The sequence below is a fragment of the Chironomus tepperi genome, unplaced genomic scaffold (genome assembly GCF_022539635.2).
Source record: "Chironomus tepperi strain 1889 unplaced genomic scaffold, CSIRO-AGI_Ctep_v1 contig_472, whole genome shotgun sequence".
In the NCBI taxonomy this organism is placed as follows: Eukaryota; Metazoa; Arthropoda; class Insecta; order Diptera; family Chironomidae; genus Chironomus; species Chironomus tepperi.
In genome coordinates, this window is record NW_027226594.1 from 622,158 (window position 1) to 641,609 (window position 19,452).

The following is a 19,452-nucleotide window of genomic DNA, read 5'->3' on the forward strand; positions in this document are numbered from 1 at the left end:
TTAGCGAACACGTTGTGCGGTTCGGTTACTTTGGTTACATGCCTTGCTAAACTGTATCTGCGTACATGTAACAATATTGGTTTATAGCTGATTAAAGTTATTAATGTCTATTTAAGTAGCACAATAGGTACATCCAATTAGGTATATCCAAGAATCCAATCAAAACAGCAATTAATCTATTAAAATCTAAAACTATAAAGTTTATTGCTTTCCATGACCTTCTCAACTCATCACTTACAACAATGTAAACAACTCATAATGACTGCCTGCCAACTAATTAACTACTTTAAGAACGGTGTGAACACACACTTCAGAACAGCAGCAACAAGAAGAAAACATTCTCTCAAAAGTCTAAAGAACTCTTTCTCAAAATTGTATCCAGCCTCTCAGAATATCTCGTGCTTAGGATTAATATAAGTATAAAAGCTCAGCCATAAAAATTCATCATTCAGTTAACAGATTCAGACAGAATTGTAAAGCAATTAGAAAATCATGAAGGCAACAATAATCGTAGCTTTATTTTTGACTCTCTTCGGTGCAAGTTATGCAGTCGATAAGTGTCCTGATGTTAAGTTTATGGAAAATTTTGATCATAAGAGATTCCTTGGACGATGGTATGGAATTGTAACAACTGGTGAGTATCTTGTGTCTTTTGAAGTCTGAGGAGACAGTTGATTAATTTGTCTAGCACATGCTAGATGAGTAAATGGCATCTAAGTGTTGATTGGGTTGCTAAGATGCAGTTGTGCACTTGACACGGGGTTACTTTGACAATTTGTAACTAGAAACGAATAATTGTGGACCCATCACTACTTGATACAGCAAATTATTTGTGTGTTATGCAATATTTGAGTAATTTCAAAAAGTAGCTTGTTTGAATCTAATTAACACAATATTGTTTACTAAGTGAATTGACATCAGTTGACTAAGTACACAGTATAGCATTGGTCAAATGTTTAAAAGATTCTATCCCTAACATGCATAGGGATTGCTTTTTGTTATCTTAGTGATCTTTCTGTACCAAGAAAGCATGGATATAGCCTGTTCAATCTTCGATTACGTTTAGTTAGAAGCTCATTGCTTCCTTTACTGATTTAATCACAAATTTCGGTTCATGTGTTGGGTGAAATACTGCAGCCTTTTGCACTAGTTGAGTATTCTTTAAGAGAGCTAGGTAAGATACTGGGATATCATAGTATCTGGATGGCTTCTTTACGCCATCTTGATCATATGAGCTGTGAATAGGTACCTTGTTTAGGAAATCAGGCCTGAGTGATGCGGTCGGTTCGTTTTAATTCTGAGCGAACGAAAAGCCGTTAGAACTAGTTATTAACTAGAATCTAGTGTTGTCGGGAACTGTCCAAACTGTGTCTAGCCATATTTTTTTTGGAAATGCTATGAACTTGCAAGTCGTGTGCGGGTTCGGTCCTTGTTTTAAACCAGTGGTGGACAACTTGTGTGCTTCTAAAAATTCTAGGATTACGGTCAGAATAATCTTAAAAGTGTGCGAAAAATAAAGGTTGTCCACCACTGCTTTAAACCAAGGTGTGTCATAACACAAAATAGTTTGGACAACACTGAACTAGACCAAGTGGTTCGAATCACAATATGATCAGTAGCCCGCAGAAAGTACAGGACACTCTGAATCCAATTCAAGCTGAATTGCAAAGCCTACATTACCTACCCAAAATACAGCACAATCCTCACTCACATATTCATTATTTATCTCATCGAAATAGGAATTGACATGCCATGTGGAAGCTATGAACTTTTCGATATCGGAAGTACAACAAATTACAAAATGATTTTACATCCAGCAAATGTAAACATTGAATTGTCCCGAAAAGGAAAGACATTGGATGAAGGATTTAACTTGAAAACACCATTTGAATTGCTTAATAATTCCAACATGCGAATCTTTACAACTGATTATGGTAAGATTGGTTAAATTTTATGCTGTATTAAGCACTAATCTACTTTTTGTTAATTAATATAGACAACTATGCAGTCGTCATTGAATGCAAGAACTTGGGTGGACCAATCTATCTGGCTGTAACAATTGGCTCACGACAAAAGACTTTGGACAGTAAAATTGTTGAGAAATTGAAGAGCGAAGTTGTTGCTAAGACTGGAATTGATATATCAGGAATGAAGCCAATCGATCATGTCCAATGCTATTAAGTTTGATGATGAAATTTGGTTTTTTGGGATTTTTAGATGATTTTGAGGTTAGAATTGGTTTTTATAGATAAAATAGGAACTTACTAATCCAAAACATCCAGGAATCAAGTAATAGTCAACATCCAGAACCTGTAAAATCATGACAAATAAAAAACCATGACTTATCGTCTCATTAATAATAATTTTTTTTTTGTTTTGTTTATTTACAATTTTTAGCGCATTTTTCTAACATTTAGGAAAAGACGCTTTTGTTTTGTTTTGTTTGTCTTAATATTATTTGATTCTGTTTTCGTAACTTGTACATAGTTATACTATTTGATTTCAGTTGAGTCAACTTTGAATTATTTTTTTTTGATCATTGAATATAGTTTGATTGAATTATTAAAGAGTTTATATTGTAAGATCTGTCCCGATCGACACAAATTAAGCATGGTAGTCCATTGGCTGTCATAAAGCGTTCAAGGAGCTGCCTTATGGAGTCCAAGTAGCTGCCTTATGGTGTCCAAGTGGCTGCCAAATAACGTCCAAGTGGCTGCCACATGGCCCCCAAGTGGTTTCCACATGGCGTCCAAGCGGCTGCCATATAACGTCCAAGTGTCTGCCATATAACGTCCAAGTGGCTGTCTTATGGAGTCCAAGTATATACCATATGGCATCCAAGTGGCAAGTGTCATGTAAACTGCCATGAAAAATTGAAAATTGGATGCTATGTGGCTGCCATCTGGCTACCATGTAAAACTTGTGCCGATCGGATGTGATGTTTTCTATTTTATTTTGGAAAAATTAAATTGGATCAATATGTATTGTTTAAGGCGTAGGCATTTGGGATCAATTTCCATCATTCAAAATTCAAATTGATGGTAATTAAAGAGCTTTACCCGAACAGCACATCTTGTTTACTAAGGTACAACTGCGTCGTTGTATTAACGGTAAGATCAGAAGTACCTTCAGCAATACAATGATACCGGATTTTATGCTTCTCGGGTAAGAATCTCTGTAGCTCAGTCTTCTTTATTTGTGTCCTCCAGAAAAGGGATCATCAGAATTTCCATCTGGTCCTTGGAACCATAAAATACCCGAAAAACCATCAAACTCAAAAGTTAGTCTTAAGCCAGCTTATAGCAAGTATAACCTCATCAGACTGATTTCAGCTACCTTTCAACTAACTTTTAACGATTATGGTTACTAAGGAAATGCGATTGTCAGAATTTGATCCTCAATTTTGTCGCCTTTGATATTACTATTGAGAGCTTTCGTAGAAATGAATCAATCTGTTGATCAAGGATTCGTTCACAAATGACGTCCAAGTTAAACGAAGATTATTTTCAATCCCTTCTTTTCTTTGTTTCACAAAATTTTCACACAAATTTATTACTCTTTTTGCATAATCAGACAATTCTCCCTCCTTAACAGTTGGACATTATTTATGAACGATTCCTAGTCATGCTTTTGTTATAAGGTTCTAAAGATCTTCATAGTCATTCTTTTTGAAGTACGTAGTAAAGCATCACAAGCTATTACGTTTGTTACTGTTACTGAATACTCCAATAAATGAGTGTACTCAGAGCATGCTCTCTGTCCGTGTCTGTTAAGATTAGTTTTAAGCAATTCTTCAATTATGTACCAATCAGTCCAGCTGGAATCGATCTGGGAACCAAAAATTGATTTAAATTTAGTCAGAATTTCCAATCATTCCACAACTAGCTGTCCACATTATTCAATTCTAGCTTAAAATGTCACAAATATCCAAGAAATTTATCATTCTGGATACTATTTAATTTCTAGGAAGAATGAATGCATCAAGATTAGATGTATGTTGGATATATTTGGTCATAGATTCTATTGAAAACTATATGCTTCAAACTGCTATGGGGTATTCATGGAACTATTCATTCAATGATCCATTCATAAAGAACATTCATTGACTTATGAATAAATTCTGAGTTTTAGAATTAGAAAGCAAGTTCTCAGTAATTTGACTGATGGGTAATTGGAAGTGTTTAGTCATGTGATCTTTGGATGAATTTGTTGACGGGATACGTTTCAAAGAGTGCCACGGCACTTAGGTTGCCCATCACTGCCCTAAATAGTTGGCAGTGCCCTTATTACAGACTATCATTAAAGCCCATAAATAGATCAGAAGTCAAAGGTCACATACCCAAAAACAAAGAACAATATCTTGAAAACCCAGGATATGATTAACCCACATAAAATCTTAACGATCTCTAAAACTCACTTTTTAGTCATTATTCAGTGAATTATAAAGTCTATCCATACAGACAATAATGTAAAAATAGAAACGCATTAACTTAATTTCTGAGAAGATTTTGCATTAAATTTATTTTTAATATGACCTATTCCCGACCTAGGTACGTCATACTCATTTAATGACTGATTCACAAATCTACAAAAAGCTTTCAATAGCAATAAATAGTAAAGGAATTAAAAATATTTTTATTTTTGATCTTTTCAAAAATTATCAAACAGAAATTTATTTTTTTTTTTATTTCATCTATTTTTAATACTTCTTTTATATATTTTCAGTTTTGTAAATTTATTTTTAAAGTTAAATTAATTAATATATAAAAAAGACTTCTTTTTTTTCTTTTTTCTTTGCTTTTCCTTTCATTCATTCTCATTTTTGTCTATCTGAATCTTCTTTTTTATAGTGACATTTATCATTTTTGGGAAAGAAATGGATAATTAACGACATTGGGGGACTGTTCACTTGTTATGTAACTCGTACTCATTAAAGATTCTCGAGACTACCCGAGAAGTCATGGTCTCATTTTCGATCTCGTTAATTGGTCGAGAACGAGACTTCCGGAAACCTTACGCTCATAGGAGGGGACCCGCCCGAAATCCCAAATACTAATAGACCAAACATACTCTTAAATATAGGAGGAAGTTGGTCGTGACTATGTTCCGCCTCAAACAATGCAAGGGGCAACATTGTGGAAATAAGCAGGGATGGATGTCAAAAACTTGATTTTCCACTTTACATCAGTTATGGGCAACCTGTGTGCCGTAACAATTTAGTACCGTATGCCGTCCAGAGCGACACAAATGAAGAAAATTCCGCTACGGAGCATTTAAGGCTCCACTAAACCTCTTTTAACGATAATAAATGGAAGTCGCCTCGATTTAGCAACAATATGTACGCCATTTGGCCTCAACATTGAGACGGTTTCCATTTGGTATTATTAAAAGAGGTTTAATCAGGCACCAGGTCAGTTCAGGTTCTTCGTGGCCCGAGATTTATTCATTTGTGTCACTCAGGCGTGTACGTTTTTGCTCAAGCCATACTACCTAATTGTGCCACGAAAAATAATTAGTTTTTTATCACGGAATTACATAACAAGTAAACAGACCCCCTCACACATACATAACAGGTGAGGGAAAGGAATAAAGAAAAGAATAATTATTGAATTTTTAAAATATACAAATTTTTTTCATTTTGTAATCACAATGTTTGTTTTCCAGCGTCCTAATCCAGTCCTTTGAGATTCCGAAAATAAAAAATTATTTTAATCAATTATTTAATAACATTTAACAGCATTATTAAACATTTATAACTAAAATAAACCATTTAACACGTCCGTCCTTCATTGTTGATTAATTCTTTTTTGTTTTTTTGTTTTCATTTCCTTGTTATTTTTTAGGTATTATCAATTAATATTACATATTTCTCTTAAATAAACTTCTTTCGTATTGAAATAGTACCATTATAATTTTTTATATTAATTATTTTTTTTTGTCCTTTGGGGTCGTTCATTAGTGACGTCTATCGAAGGAATTGAGTCATTCAGTACTCCATTGACTATATTTTATAGAATATTCAGGCATGGAACTTCATTTCCAATATTCTGGCAGTTCAAAGGATTTATTAGCTCTATCCATGACCATCGAGGTCTAGTCATCAAGACAAATTCCTCCACACAGCCCTGACTGACGTCACAAACTGACAATCCTCCTTATTTTTTCATTAATTATACTCCTTAGAAAGCTCATTATTCAAAAAAAAATTGTTTATCACTACGTCATCAATGTGTATGGTTGTTGGCTTACTTCCGTCTTCACATTCTGCTTTGTATTCATACAGGACTATTGACTATATCTCGTTCATCTAATTATTATCCCTTATTATGTAGATTAAATGGTTCACAAGAATTTACTAAAAAAGTTTTGGATTCTCTTTCCAAACTTTTTCTTGCCATTTAATTTCTTAACATTCTCATCTGTCTCACTGTGTAATCCAGTTGATGTTGATGGTATTGGTTGATCTGTTAATGTGCTACTCGCAATTTCAGAAAATTGACGAAAATTAAAATTAAATGGCGATGATGATGTTGTATTGCATCCAAGATGCCAAAATAAATTACTCGATGATGATGAATTACTTGATGATGGTGATGATGGTAATGTAAATGTTATCACCTAATAAAAGAATAAATAAAAATATAATTAAGCAATTGTTGAGTTGTCTATTATGTGATGATAAAGAATATAAATTATATGGTGTGATTTTTATTGAGGATGTGTGGATAGAGTTGGCATTTTTAAGTGATTAAGAATCTAAAACATTTTAACGACTTTTTAAAATTTGAAATTTAACGGAATTTTAAATTTTGAATCTCAAGTTCAAAATTTGAACTCAAAAGTTCCACGTCCTCAAAAAATGCGCTAATTATCCACTCAATCAATCAACATGACAGCGACAAGATATTATTCAGTCTGTTTTATTATCTTACCTGGCACTATGAGTTCTGATAAGCAACGCCTTCAGGAAATTGTTTAACACGCACTCTAAGCTTGTAATGATATTCTTTTAGATAATTTTTCATAGCTAACGGTAAGCTCAACTTATTGATTCCATCATATGATGTATGACTAACAATTGCAGCTCTACAAAGTTGCTGTAGTGAGAAAACATAATTCCTATGTAATGGTGATGTTAGCATTGGCTCGAAGAACATGACTGATGTTGGATCTTTGTAATGCTCAACTAATCCGGTTACTGTTGAGGCCATAAATACCGATGGATCGTGTGAATCAAAACTAAATTTGTGATTAAATTGCTGCAAAATAAAAATAAATGAAGTGATTTATTAGATATAAGGCATATAGGAATGAATTCAAATAAATCTTTACCTCAATTCGTGCGTGAAGTGATCGACCATATTTACGGAAGGATACTGAGAATAAATAATCATCTTGTGCTGAATCACGTAATAGAAATGTTCCTTCAGGCTTTCCTTCAAGTAATTTCTCCGCTTCATATCTATCCATTTTACCCCAATAGTAACAACATGCTGTAATTTTCTCAAGGTCCGGCACTAAATAATGACAATATGCAACCTGCAAATAATCAAAGTAAATATATATATTATAAGTAAAAAGAATGGGAAGTGAGTGAAATGGATATAAAAAATATCATGACACGATAATTATTGAATAAATATTATATTACATACCTGAGAATGATATCGTGGATTATTTTCATCGTCAGCAATTGACAAGAGTGCTTGTTGCACAATTCCCATTTGACGATATTGTATTTGATTTTGTTGGCATCGTCTACAATGTTCTTGCTGTTCATCGCTACTGTTAGTACGTGAATTATGTGATGTAAGACTTTCAATGAGATCAGGCGATGTCACTTGATCAATTTCAATTCCTTCCTGTATCTCAATTGCTCGCTGTATTCTCGCACGTTCATCTGAATCTTCAATTCGATATTCATTTAATGATGATGAATTATATCTGCAATAATAGCACACAAATGCAAAAAAAATATATAATTAATGGAAGTAGATAAAGTTTGCAATTTAATTTAATTTTTTTTTTGTTGTTCGTGATCAATACAAACAAACAATAAATGTCTACCTAAAAAGTAAACTTCCTATGCTCATAATTCTGTCTATACACGCGTGGATGTGCTAAGAATATATTTAGGTAAACAAATTTGCTATCTTTTGTCGATCTTCTTGGAAATTATCACAATTTTTTATATGAATCAATGCACAAAAAAATTAAAAACTTTTTTTTATAATGTTCAACAAGTTAAATATTCAGCCATAAATGCACTAGAGTCTAACATGTACACAACAGCAGTGGAGAGAGGAAAAATAAAATCTAACAAAAGCCTTCACCACACGCGAATCGTTATAATGAAATAAGCTAGCTAGCATTTCTGCTGACAAAATGAAAATGCGATGAGAGAAGCAACGACAAGTAGAACTAGTTAATATTTTTAATATTTTCTCATGGAATATGTAATTATTGCGCATTTATTACGGGCAGGAATTATTGCAAAAATTAATTGAAGTTTTTTTGAAATTTTAAAATTTTAACGGTTTTTTGAAATTCAAATTTTATGTTGGAAAGTGAAGTTCAATTTTTGAACTTTGTTTTGAAATTTAGAGCTTTATTTTGAATTTTTGAAATCAGTTGGGAGTTTTGTAACTTAATTTGAATTTTTGAAAGCCGTTAGTTCAAAATTTGAACTTTTGAACACTTTATTTGAAATGATATAAGCCGTTAAAAACGATTCGCAAGCCCAAAACGCCATTTAATCCCCACTACACAATTTAAATTAAGCTAAAAATTATCGCCCGAAATAAAACGCCATCAAGTCTCTGTAGTGAATGTATGCACTTTTCAATATAGTTAATAGAGATGTATTTGTAAAAAAAATAAAAAAAAAATGAATATATTTACTACATTTCTTTGGGAATATGATCATATGGCGTTGACCACAAACACACAAGGTTCAAATGTGAATACAATAGAAGTTTCAAATGGTCTGCGAGTGTCAAGTAGTAAGAAGAAGGAACAAAAAATTCATATTGGATGAATAAGAATTAATATAAATACAGGTTGAATACGATATTACAAGTACATGATTCGCTCACTCTCACTAGATTTTTTTTTTCTTTTTTTTTAAAATATAATAACAAAAACAAAAAAATTTAAAGAAGCATTCTCTGTATTTCCGTGTAGATAATTTAATTCTTTATCTGTATTTGTTAATCGTGAGTAAAAAAAGTATATAAAATTTGCGATAGCAACAAGCAGGCAAGTTAATGCCACTGAGAGTTAACACAAAAAAATTTTGAGAGAAATTTCAAGTTTAAATATATTGAAATCACAATCGTATGATTATCATGCTTGTTTTAGGTGATTTCATTATTATGTGGATAATTTCTGATAAGAACCGAGACTTTTTTCGGGGAATTTTTTTTCTATTATTTATTTGCTCCATGACTGAGCTCATTTCTTGTTGACATCGAAATTGTACATTTCCTTTTAATTCTTTTTTTTGTTTGTGGAATTATGTTGAATTAAAAGTGATTAAAAATAACAAAAAAGTATTTCCTTGTAAATAAATTAATTCCCTAGAATTTCACAGTATTACTCGTGCACAGATCTGCTGATCAAGAAATTATGATCACGTATTATTAATTCTCAGGAATATAAAATTGCTTTAGTTAATATGAACGCTGTTGAGGGTCAATAATCATACGATGGATTTGTTGGAAGTACTCATGGACTTATTTAATTGCGATCACTTAATGATCTTTTGATGTTTTTGAAATTTAATGAATTTTTGGAATTTAGGTTTTGAGTTTAAATTCAATTTCTTGTCATTTTTAAATTAATAACGAATTTTAAGTTCAAAATTCAAATTTTAGTGATTTTTAAGTTCAAAATTCAAATTTTGATGGACTGTAAGTTCAAAATTCAAAATATAACTATATTTTAAGTTCAAATGTCAAACTATAAGTTCAAAATCCAAATTTTGATGACATTTAAATTCAAATTTTTACGAAATTTTAAGTTCAAAATTCAAATTTTAATGAAAATTCAAAATTTACACCACTTTTAGTTCAAAATATAAACATTAACGAGCTTTTAGTTCAAAGTTTAAATTGTAGCAAAAATTAGGCTCAAAATTGAAATTTTAACGATTTTTTAGTTCAAAATTAAAAAAATAACGAACTTTTAGATTCAAGTAATTTTTCAACATTACCAAATTCCTGAGTTTACAGACTTATCAATTCAACCGATAATTACTTTTTATTCCAAGAATATCAAAAAAGATCGCTCGACAATGTATAATTTCGATCCGACGAAATGACATCATTAATTATTTCCATTTACGTTTTTGGAATCTTATCGGCCATTAAAATTTAATATAGTCTATAATAATGAATAATAAACAGGAAAGCAAAATAAAAAAAAAAAAATCCCACAGTATCTTATCTCTTATTTTATATACAAGTAATAATATTTTTTTGATAATGTGAAGCAATCAGTTGAAATATAATGCAATGTGCATGCAATCATTCACAAAATTCATGTCCAACCATCAGCGGATTTTTCGTGCATTAAGCACGACTTTGATAAAAGTACGAAAAATCCATTTATGACATGGCTTTATCTTAATGACTAACTACACGTCATATATATGAGTATTAAAGTTCATCAAGTGCTTTTCTTATCAATTCAAGGATGCTATCAAAAAAATATGAATGAATGAAATGTATTGTAAATAGCGGAAATCGTATAATATATGACGGTATTATAATATATCTGATGTAATTCTATTGAAATCAAAAAATTCATTGGAATAAGACTCAACATGCATTAAGAATTGTTATTTTTTTCCTCTTAATTCCTCTCAACACATATTTCGTGACTCAAGGGCGTAGCCAGAACATTTTAATGAGCGGGGCTCGACCGTTACTTTTTTAAAAAGCAAGTAAAAAATTTAAAAATTAAAAAAACGTTACAAAATTAACAGTTTTTCAATACTTGGATTAAGTTCAAAATTTGAGAAACAAATAGTTCAAAATTTGAATTTTAACGAATTTAAATTTCAAATTTTAACGACATTTAAGTTCAAAATTCAAATTTTAGCAAACTTTAAGTCCAAAATTCAAATAATAACGAACTTTTAGGTTCAAATTTCTAAAATCACTCAATTCTTGAGTTTCCCCCTCGTTACGCCTCTATCATGACTCCATGATAATCTCAAAAAAAAAAGAGAATTTCTCATTGAAAAAGTTTAAAAGTTGTTAATTGTTTCCTGATAAAAGATCATTTCGATTCATTACAAGCAACAGGAACTGGCATAGATTTTTAATTAAAAAGAGATGAATTTTAAGCAGTCATAAATTTTGAGGGAATTAAATGTTAAATTGGAAATTAATACGTTTGAGTTATCAAAAAAGATTTTCTGACTGCAGATTATTGGAATGAATGTGCAATTTTCTGCTAGACTGCTTGGCAACTTGAAAATGTTATTGCTGCCGATCATGAAATAATGAAATTTTTTTCAATGTTCATGAGTCATTCTGCATTATTGAGCAATTTGTGTTAAAGAACCGTTAACAGATTATATTGGATTATGCTGAGTACTTAAATTGAGATTTATCAAACTGTTGAAATTTGAATTTTTGACAAAGTTGGCTGGATTTGAATTTTAAAAAGCCTATCAAATCTGAATTTTAAAAAGCTTGCTAATTTTGAATTTTACAAAACTGTTAAAGATTGAACTTTATAAAACCGGTTAAATGTGAATTTTACAAAACCGTTGAAATTTGAACTCTACAAAATAGTTCAAATTTGAATTTTACAAAACCGTTGAAAGTTGAACTTTACAAAATTGTTAAAATTTGAATTTTACAAAGTCGTTAATTTCTGAATTCTACAAAATCGTTAATATTTGAATTCTACAAAACCGTTAAAATTTGATTCCACTAAAATCATTAAAATTCAAACACCCCAAAGCAATTGAAAATTACTGTCCCAATTTGTCACCAATTAGTATCAGAAATATTTCATGGCTAATGTAATTAAGTTCATTAATCCCACAGATAAACCATATTAACAGCCCCCGTCCATCGCTTTCAAAAATAGCTTTACATAACACCAGATAATTCAACAAATTTTATTAGTGGTGATTTTTATATTTTATATTTCTCGTGAATTAATAAAAACGACAGAGCAGCAAAAAAAAAAGTTTAATTACATTTCTTTTTTTATTTCACAAAAATAGCAAGCATGTGAGCGGAAATTATGTCAACTAATTTCCCGGACAGAAATAATATTTATTTTGACAGCAGTTTTTCAAATTCAATTTTCAATTATTTTTGTCATCACTAGCATGTAATCAATTCTTATGAATCAATTTCGATGAACAATTCTACATTATATTATAAAAAAATTAATCATCGACATAAATTTAACAGGAATTCAATTACTGTAGGGCATACTCAGTTGCTATTAGTTTTTTTGGGGACACAATATTTTGTGGGTGTGTCATATGCTTTTGTATTAGCAAATTTCCAGATAAGACCAATGGTATTATGTAATCGCTTTGTCTCCAACTAAACAGTTGACTTAGTCATAACAAAAAAAAGTCGGCATAACCATGACTCAATTTTTTATATTTCATAAATCAAGCGATTCTACGAAATTTGTTAAATTCATACAAAAATATGCAGACGAATGTGAAGTGGAAAGAATTTTTAAAATTTCTTTGAATTAAATATGGAAGGTTGAATGAATTGTGGGTGCTAATGAACTGAGCGCATGTCTTAGTCGTTAATTAATGAAAGTTTTGAGAATTAAAAATAGGAATTTTGGATTCAAAAGAATTTAAAGTTCAAATTTTGAACTCGAATATTTGAATTTTTAATGATCGTTAATTTTTGAATTCTTAGAAACCGTTTAAATTTGAATTTTCGGAAGCCTTAATTTGAACTTAATTATTTGAATTTTTATGACCGTTAAATTTTGAATTCTTAGAAACCGTTTAAATTTTAATTTTTGGAAACTGTTAAATTTTGAATTTTAGTAATGACTGCAATTTTTGAATTTTTGGAAACCATTTAAATTTGAATTCCCAGAAACGTGCTTCACATCAAATAAGCATTATTCCTTAAATGGCAAAGCAATTTAGTGCCCGGACTGTAATTAATCTCCAATTTTCACCTTTAATGAAGTAAAATATATTCCAAGAAAGATTAAAGTATTAAGGAACTAAGCCAAAATGTACAAAAAAAAAAGTAAATTCATACCGTAGTAAATAAGCTTACAGACCATATGTGTGTCAATTTTTTTATTTCTTTTTAAATTTCAAGAAATTGTTTCGGTATCGAATTTCATGCTAAATAAATAATCGTTTTGTAGGACACACTTATGTCATCACAAGTAATTCCATTGAAAATAAACTTTTACTTAGTAATAATATTCAATACATGACATTAAAATGGTTCTTCCCGTTAAGAGTTTATTGCCATTGTTGAAAAATAAATCTCATTTTCTAAGAAAATTTCATTAAGTGTGCGGCACGAGGAAACTGTTTATTCTAATTTCACTTTATTTTTTGCTACATATTTACTTTCTCAAGGACTTTTTTCTTTTTTTTTCGGAATCATAATAAAAAAATATACTTATGAATTCAGTTATTTATTCTCAGAAAACTTCTCTTCAATCTGTATATTTAAAAATCGAAAAAAATTATAGCATGTGACATGCTTCGTTCCTTCAAAATACAATTATCATACACCTGCCATTCAATTGAAATCATTAAATTTTGAAAAATACTGTTACTGAGAAATAAACGCACATACTCAGGTGGTTGTGAGCATGTGATGTTTAATAATATCTTGAAGGAATTTATATTGCAAATAAAATGCCGTTAAAGTTTGAATTTTGAACTTTTGAGAATGACAAATTTTGAACCTCATTTTGAACTTTGCAAAGTTAGTGAAATTTGAATTTTACAAAACCGTTAAAGTTTGAATTTTGAACTTTCAATTGTACCAAATTTTGAACTTCAGTTTGAATTTTACAAAATCGTTAAGATTTGAATTTGACAATCCCGTAATTTTAAAATTTTAAAAAGTCACCAAATTTTAAATTCTGCAAGGACGTTAAATTTTAAAATTACAAAAAATCAGTACATCCTCAATAAATTTAATACCCCACATTTTTTCAACAGACGTCATTATTAAACGCCCTCAGAAGAATCCCAAAGAGAAATAACAATGTCGCATCGATAAAAAATTCCTCGAAATAGAGCGCCATTCGGCACCTTCATTATTTTTTCTGTGGAAATTTTTGTATAAAAAAGTGTTTTTATATATAAATATATTTCTTTCACATGAAAATAAAGCTTGCGGAGTATTTAATACTTCTGAGAAATTTGCGCTTGTAATTATCGCATGATATACATATATACGAGAAAAAGAATCGTGACTTTAAATGATGAATAGACAAACAGAGAGCAGAAAAAATACTATTTAGGTATAAAATACACACATGTGACGGAGATTAAGATAGAAAAAAGTCTATTACTCACCTTCGACTTAAATCAATTGACGTAGGACTCACGACGAGGGAATTTCCTTGATGTGATTGTGATGATATTGATTGTCGATTTTGATCGATGCTCATTTGTGATATTTTACTTTCTATGCTACCATTTGCTGTTCGCTCCATTGATACTTTTGTATATGAATTATTTAATGGAGGTGTATTAGATGATTGGTTGCTATTACTATTATTATTATTATTATCGCTACTATTATTTGATCCTGATGACTTATTAAATATTAATTTATAAAATGCCTTCTTTCCACACGAGATTGTTGATGATTCGCTTTTACTATTGCTTTTATTATTCTCATTTCCACTACTATTATTATCCACTGAATGATTGTTGTTGCTGCTATTATTATTTGTATCACCTGATAAAATCGAATGGTTGTTATTATTGTTGACTAAAGTCTGTTGATGCAAAAATGCTGTTGCTGTTGATGTGCCGGAACCGACAACATTATTACTACCGTCCATTTTCTTCATATGAATAATTATTATAAAATTATTTTCGGTATTTTTCTTGATTTCCTCTTCACACAAACACTTTTGCGGTATGTCCATAAAATTTTTTTTTATATATTTTTCACTGTCTTTCGATCTTCCTTCATTAATTTCAAATTATGCTCTTTTTTTAAACAAAATATATAAATATATATTTTTTTTGTCACTAAAATAAATGAAAAAGAAAAAAAAAATATTTTAATTATTTTTTTCGACTGTCTTGCTTGTTTGACGTGTTCACGATAGCAATTTCAGTGATGAAATGAAACGAATGTCGACAAAACATTTCATATTCATTCAGTATTCTTTTTTTTGGGATACATTCATTCATACATAAAGCGCACATCGTACATTCACAGTCAGAGCGACTCGACGAAGAGATTCGTCGAACAAACGATTCATAACCATCGCAACCAGTGATATATATTGTAATCAGCGATTTCTTACACTACGTAGAATTTGATAACAGAAAAAATACATATAATGTTGTGGTATGCACAAAATTCTATAAAAATTAATTTTTTGATAACGACGATTCGAGCGAAGACAAGCGTGCTAGAAACAACAAAAAATTGAGCCTTCATGGGAAACAACTTTTTATACAAAAGGTTTAATGTGTAATAATTATAAATGTGTTTAATCACTTTTCCCACGAATTTTGCTCAATGATAATGAAATTCTTGTGAATTTTTCAGTTTCGTTTATTTTTATACACCGAGCTTTGATATCGAATTTTTTTTTTTACTACAAAAAAATTGTTTTTGCTACTGTTATCTTTCCACCGTATTGAGGATACGACTTTATGAAATGTTTATCAATTTGAAAATTGCGCAAAATTGACCTTGCTTATAGTCGATAACCGGATGTTTGTTAAAAGTATGGTTACATGATCGACAATCGAACGTGAAGCCAATGAACTTGTAGAACTTTTGGGGATTCAATCAAAATTCTTTATGTTGTTCATGTTGGAACTACATTTTCACTATAATGTTGTAGTAGGCATGATTGACAGATAACAGATTGGAGGTGTTCACCAATAATGTGTATAAAGTCATTGGTAGGTCTTCAAATTGTATCTTAAAGTTCAAAAAAATTTAACGGTTTTCAAACATTTAAATTTTTAAAGTTCAAAATGGAAAAACTCATGGAAAGAAGCTGTTGGTAGATATAGAGGAAGCTAGCTTCAGGCGCCGACTGAGGGAGACCATGGATCACTCTTGATCTATACGACCAGCGAATTAAATAAGTCAGTAAAGTTCAAAATCTGAATCACGATCATCAACAACACCAGGATGTCTTCTAATTACGTCACTAATAAAAGCATCTCCGAAAATAAACTTTTGTTAACCACTCACAAAAATTCAAAGACGTCATTTAATTGACGTCACTAGTGAATGACTTAATATCTATTCTCATAATATTTGTGTACTCATGTAAATTGATTCTCTAAATTCAGCCTAGATTTTATCACTAATCCATTTAAATCTTCTTAATATTTAGATTCAACCAGTTGATATGACCCAGAGGTTTGTGGCGTAATTAAGCTAATGAACCGTACCAGTTCCTTTACTCAATTTATTCAAATATAGGTATTATTACCAAAAAACTTTCGAGTAAACATTTCTACAAATAATGTCGACACGCAGGAAACGAAAAAATAAAATAAAGTTCCAAATTGCCAAGCGATAACAGAGAAAAAAAAGGTTTTTCCAATTATGTTCTGTAAATATTTAAGCATAACAAACTAAACATTTTCATTTATTACTAATCGTTTTTAAATTTGAGCATAAACAGACATGTTAACACCCATTATGCTTAGTTTTTCGGGTCCACACAAAATGTGTTCCACATAAATGAATAATCGATGAATGAAAAATAAAATCTAGTTGCAGCATGTCCCGACATGATTCATTAACAACCAGAGCATTATATTGCTGGCTCATATGCTTTCTCAGATGTCGTTTGGTTAAATAAACAAATAGCGATAATATGAATGCATATCGAGTTACTAACAATAGACCAGGCTATTTACCGAAAGATTTTTATTTTCATACTTGACACCTGGTGCACCTTCGTCATAATATTAATCTTTATTCGTTCTTATGCCCTCAAACAGCATTATAGCTTTATGTTCTTGATAGATTTTCATCACAAAAGAAATTTGATGAAAAATTTTCTGTTCAAACATGCTTTTGATAACCCCGTTTTTTTGTGATATGAAAAGGAAAGAAGAAATTAAGGTCGTTATGGTAATTTATTTTAGCTATACTTGAAATATACACAATAATAATCATAATAATAATTCCGAGAAGATGTTCTCAATTGAATTTGTTTACAGAGAAGAACGGAGACGATATAGAAGGAGAAAAAATGAGAAAGAGAGCACATCCATTATCGCTATGAGGCATATAGTAATGAAATTTTCATGTGAAAAAGAGATATAGACCCATCGACGCAACTACCAAGAAATATATAAACTACAAGAAATACTCTCAAGAGACTTTTTTGTTTCGCAGAAATGATAGATTGGAAAAAAAGAGGCAAGCAGCAGCAGCAGCAGCAGCATAGGGAAGAAAAAGAAGAAACATTTATTGTAAACATTGAATGCCAATGTGGTGTGTAAGTAGAAGAAGTTCATAAAACTTCACATCTTTGACATACGAGAGAGTAAAGAAAAAATAATTTTTTTTATGTGCATTAAGCAGCAAGAAGAAGTTACAATATAATGAACTTAGCAAGGCAGGAGAGAAACGATCACTTTTTTTAACTTATTTTCGTTTAAATGCACATTTTTGTGTTCCTTTTGTCTGGGTATTATCAAGCAGCTGCTAGCACCAGACTGTATTTATAAGAACTGTCATTTAAAAGATGTTGAAATTTAAAAGGTTTCAATTTTTGAGTTTTGAACTTAAAAATTCGTTATTTTTTGAATGGAGTTTAAATTTTGAACTTTAAATGTCGTTAAATTTTTAATGCAATTCTGAACTTTAATTACCGGTAAATTTTGAAAGTTGAATTAATTTTTGAATTTTGAACTTGGCAATTTCAAATTTTTGAAAAACGTTAAATTTCAAATCCCAAAAACTCGTTAAAAATACATTTTCACTTTTAAGTGGAATTTTGAAACTTTCCTAAAAATTGAGGCCATAAAAGTCAATTTGCACGTCGTAAATGCGCTTAGCATACACAGGTAACATTTAACTATATTTTTATTCCTTCTCCATTCACTTCTTGCCTTCTTCTTTGCACTGGTTGTTGTTAAAGATACGACGAACTTCTTATTATTTTTATTATTTTTTTTTTTCTTTCTTCTTTGCACACTTCCCTCATAGTCAGGCAGTCAATTATACGTTTTATTTCTTTTTGGCACTCACACATGTATTCGTAGCCCAACCAGATTTCATTCATAATTCCATGAATTGCTTTATTGTATGTTTAGTTGTGTTGAAAAATCGTCGGTTGTTGAATGATGATTGAATGAAGTAATTATTTATTTTGTATGTCCCAAAAGAAACCTCTACGATGATGCAATATAAACTTTGTTAGTTCTTTTTATGCTTCGAAATACGATTAAGTATTATTTTTTTCATGATTAAATGATTTGTTCTATGTAGCATATAAAATTAATTTTCAAAGTTGATTACACTTGGTAGTTTCTTGTACGTATAAGAAATACCTTCACTTGATTCATACAAAAAAAACTGAATGATGTAAAGCATTTTAAAGGGAAAAATTGATTATCAAGTAGCAACGAACTACGTACAATAAATAAAAAAAAGAAAGTGAATTGAATATTTTTCGCGATATCAGTTAAAAGATAATGGTCACTCAATCGAATTAAATGAATTTCACCTTGCATTTCAAGTACAATTACTTTCGCTTATGCTTAATTTTTAGCCAAGCTGCTATGTTAGAGCAATTTTTTCCAATTCCGAGAATTTCAAGTCTCCATTTTCCTTTAGAGACGAGCGAATTTTTTTAATATTGCAATTTTAATACACTTATTTCATTCATATTGACTCATTTCATTCATAAACACTTTAAATAATAAGTCATACGTACCGATATGATATTTTTGATAAATTTACTATATTTCTTATCAGTAAATATGTGTAAAATATTTTGATCAACTTTTTATTCGAACATTTTTTTTGGCCCTTTTTAATGCTCTTATCTTCTTTAATCCATGAATTTATGATTTAAGGAACAAGCTTTTTCACAATTAAAATATTTAATTAACTTCTAGTCCTCGTTATTCACGGATATTAAAATAATATTTTTGTTCACTGTATTGTTCTCTCGAGTAATTTTGCAGAGTTGTCAGTAATGTTTTTGTTGCAATGTGCATTGTTTTGCTTAAAACATCACAGCAACAAC

The 19,452-nt window shown here is 30.3% G+C and overlaps 2 protein-coding genes and 1 long non-coding RNA gene across 3 annotated transcripts; 2 read left to right on the forward strand and 1 right to left on the reverse strand.

Annotated features, from left to right (window-relative positions):
* The first annotated feature begins 437 nt into the window (after positions 1 to 437).
* Positions 438 to 2,363, forward strand: LOC139099475 (apolipoprotein D-like). Its single transcript, XM_070651947.1, has 3 exons — positions 438 to 634; positions 1,740 to 1,934; positions 1,997 to 2,363. Exons 1-3 carry the CDS (start codon positions 493 to 495, stop codon positions 2,179 to 2,181), a joined length of 522 nt encoding a protein of 173 aa, XP_070508048.1. The 5' UTR covers positions 438 to 492; the 3' UTR covers positions 2,182 to 2,363.
* Positions 2,343 to 19,379, reverse strand: Socs36E (Suppressor of cytokine signaling at 36E). The gene is made up of 6 exons (XM_070651946.1): positions 19,138 to 19,379; positions 14,555 to 15,241; positions 7,656 to 7,944; positions 7,333 to 7,539; positions 6,933 to 7,259; positions 2,343 to 6,618 (listed from the first exon to the last, which is right to left on the reverse strand). Exons 2-5 carry the CDS (start codon positions 15,133 to 15,135, stop codon positions 6,939 to 6,941), a joined length of 1,398 nt encoding a protein of 465 aa, XP_070508047.1. The 5' UTR covers positions 15,136 to 15,241; positions 19,138 to 19,379; the 3' UTR covers positions 2,343 to 6,618; positions 6,933 to 6,938.
* Positions 15,303 to 16,763, forward strand: LOC139099476 (uncharacterized). Its single transcript, XR_011545313.1, has 3 exons — positions 15,303 to 16,132; positions 16,202 to 16,508; positions 16,576 to 16,763. It is a non-coding gene; the product is annotated as an uncharacterized lncRNA (long non-coding RNA).
* Positions 19,380 to 19,452: the final 73 nt, after the last annotated feature.

Excerpts from the sequence above, each read along its gene's own strand:
- Socs36E (XM_070651946.1), bottom strand. The coding sequence starts at position 15,135 with ATGGACATACCGCAAAAGTGTTTGTGTGAAGAGGAAATCAAGAAAAAT. Across the intron at positions 7,945-14,554 it reads TCAATTGATTTAAGTCGAAG|ATATAATTCATCATCATTAA; the intron begins GTGAGTAATAGA and ends CTATTATTGCAG. Across the intron at positions 7,260-7,332 it reads CACTTCACGCACGAATTGAG|CAATTTAATCACAAATTTAG; the intron begins GTAAAGATTTAT and ends TTTATTTTGCAG.
- LOC139099475 (XM_070651947.1), top strand. The coding sequence starts at position 493 with ATGAAGGCAACAATAATCGTAGCTTTATTTTTGACTCTCTTCGGTGCA. Across the intron at positions 635-1,739 it reads GTATGGAATTGTAACAACTG|GAATTGACATGCCATGTGGA; the intron begins GTGAGTATCTTG and ends TCATCGAAATAG. Across the intron at positions 1,935-1,996 it reads AATCTTTACAACTGATTATG|ACAACTATGCAGTCGTCATT; the intron begins GTAAGATTGGTT and ends TAATTAATATAG.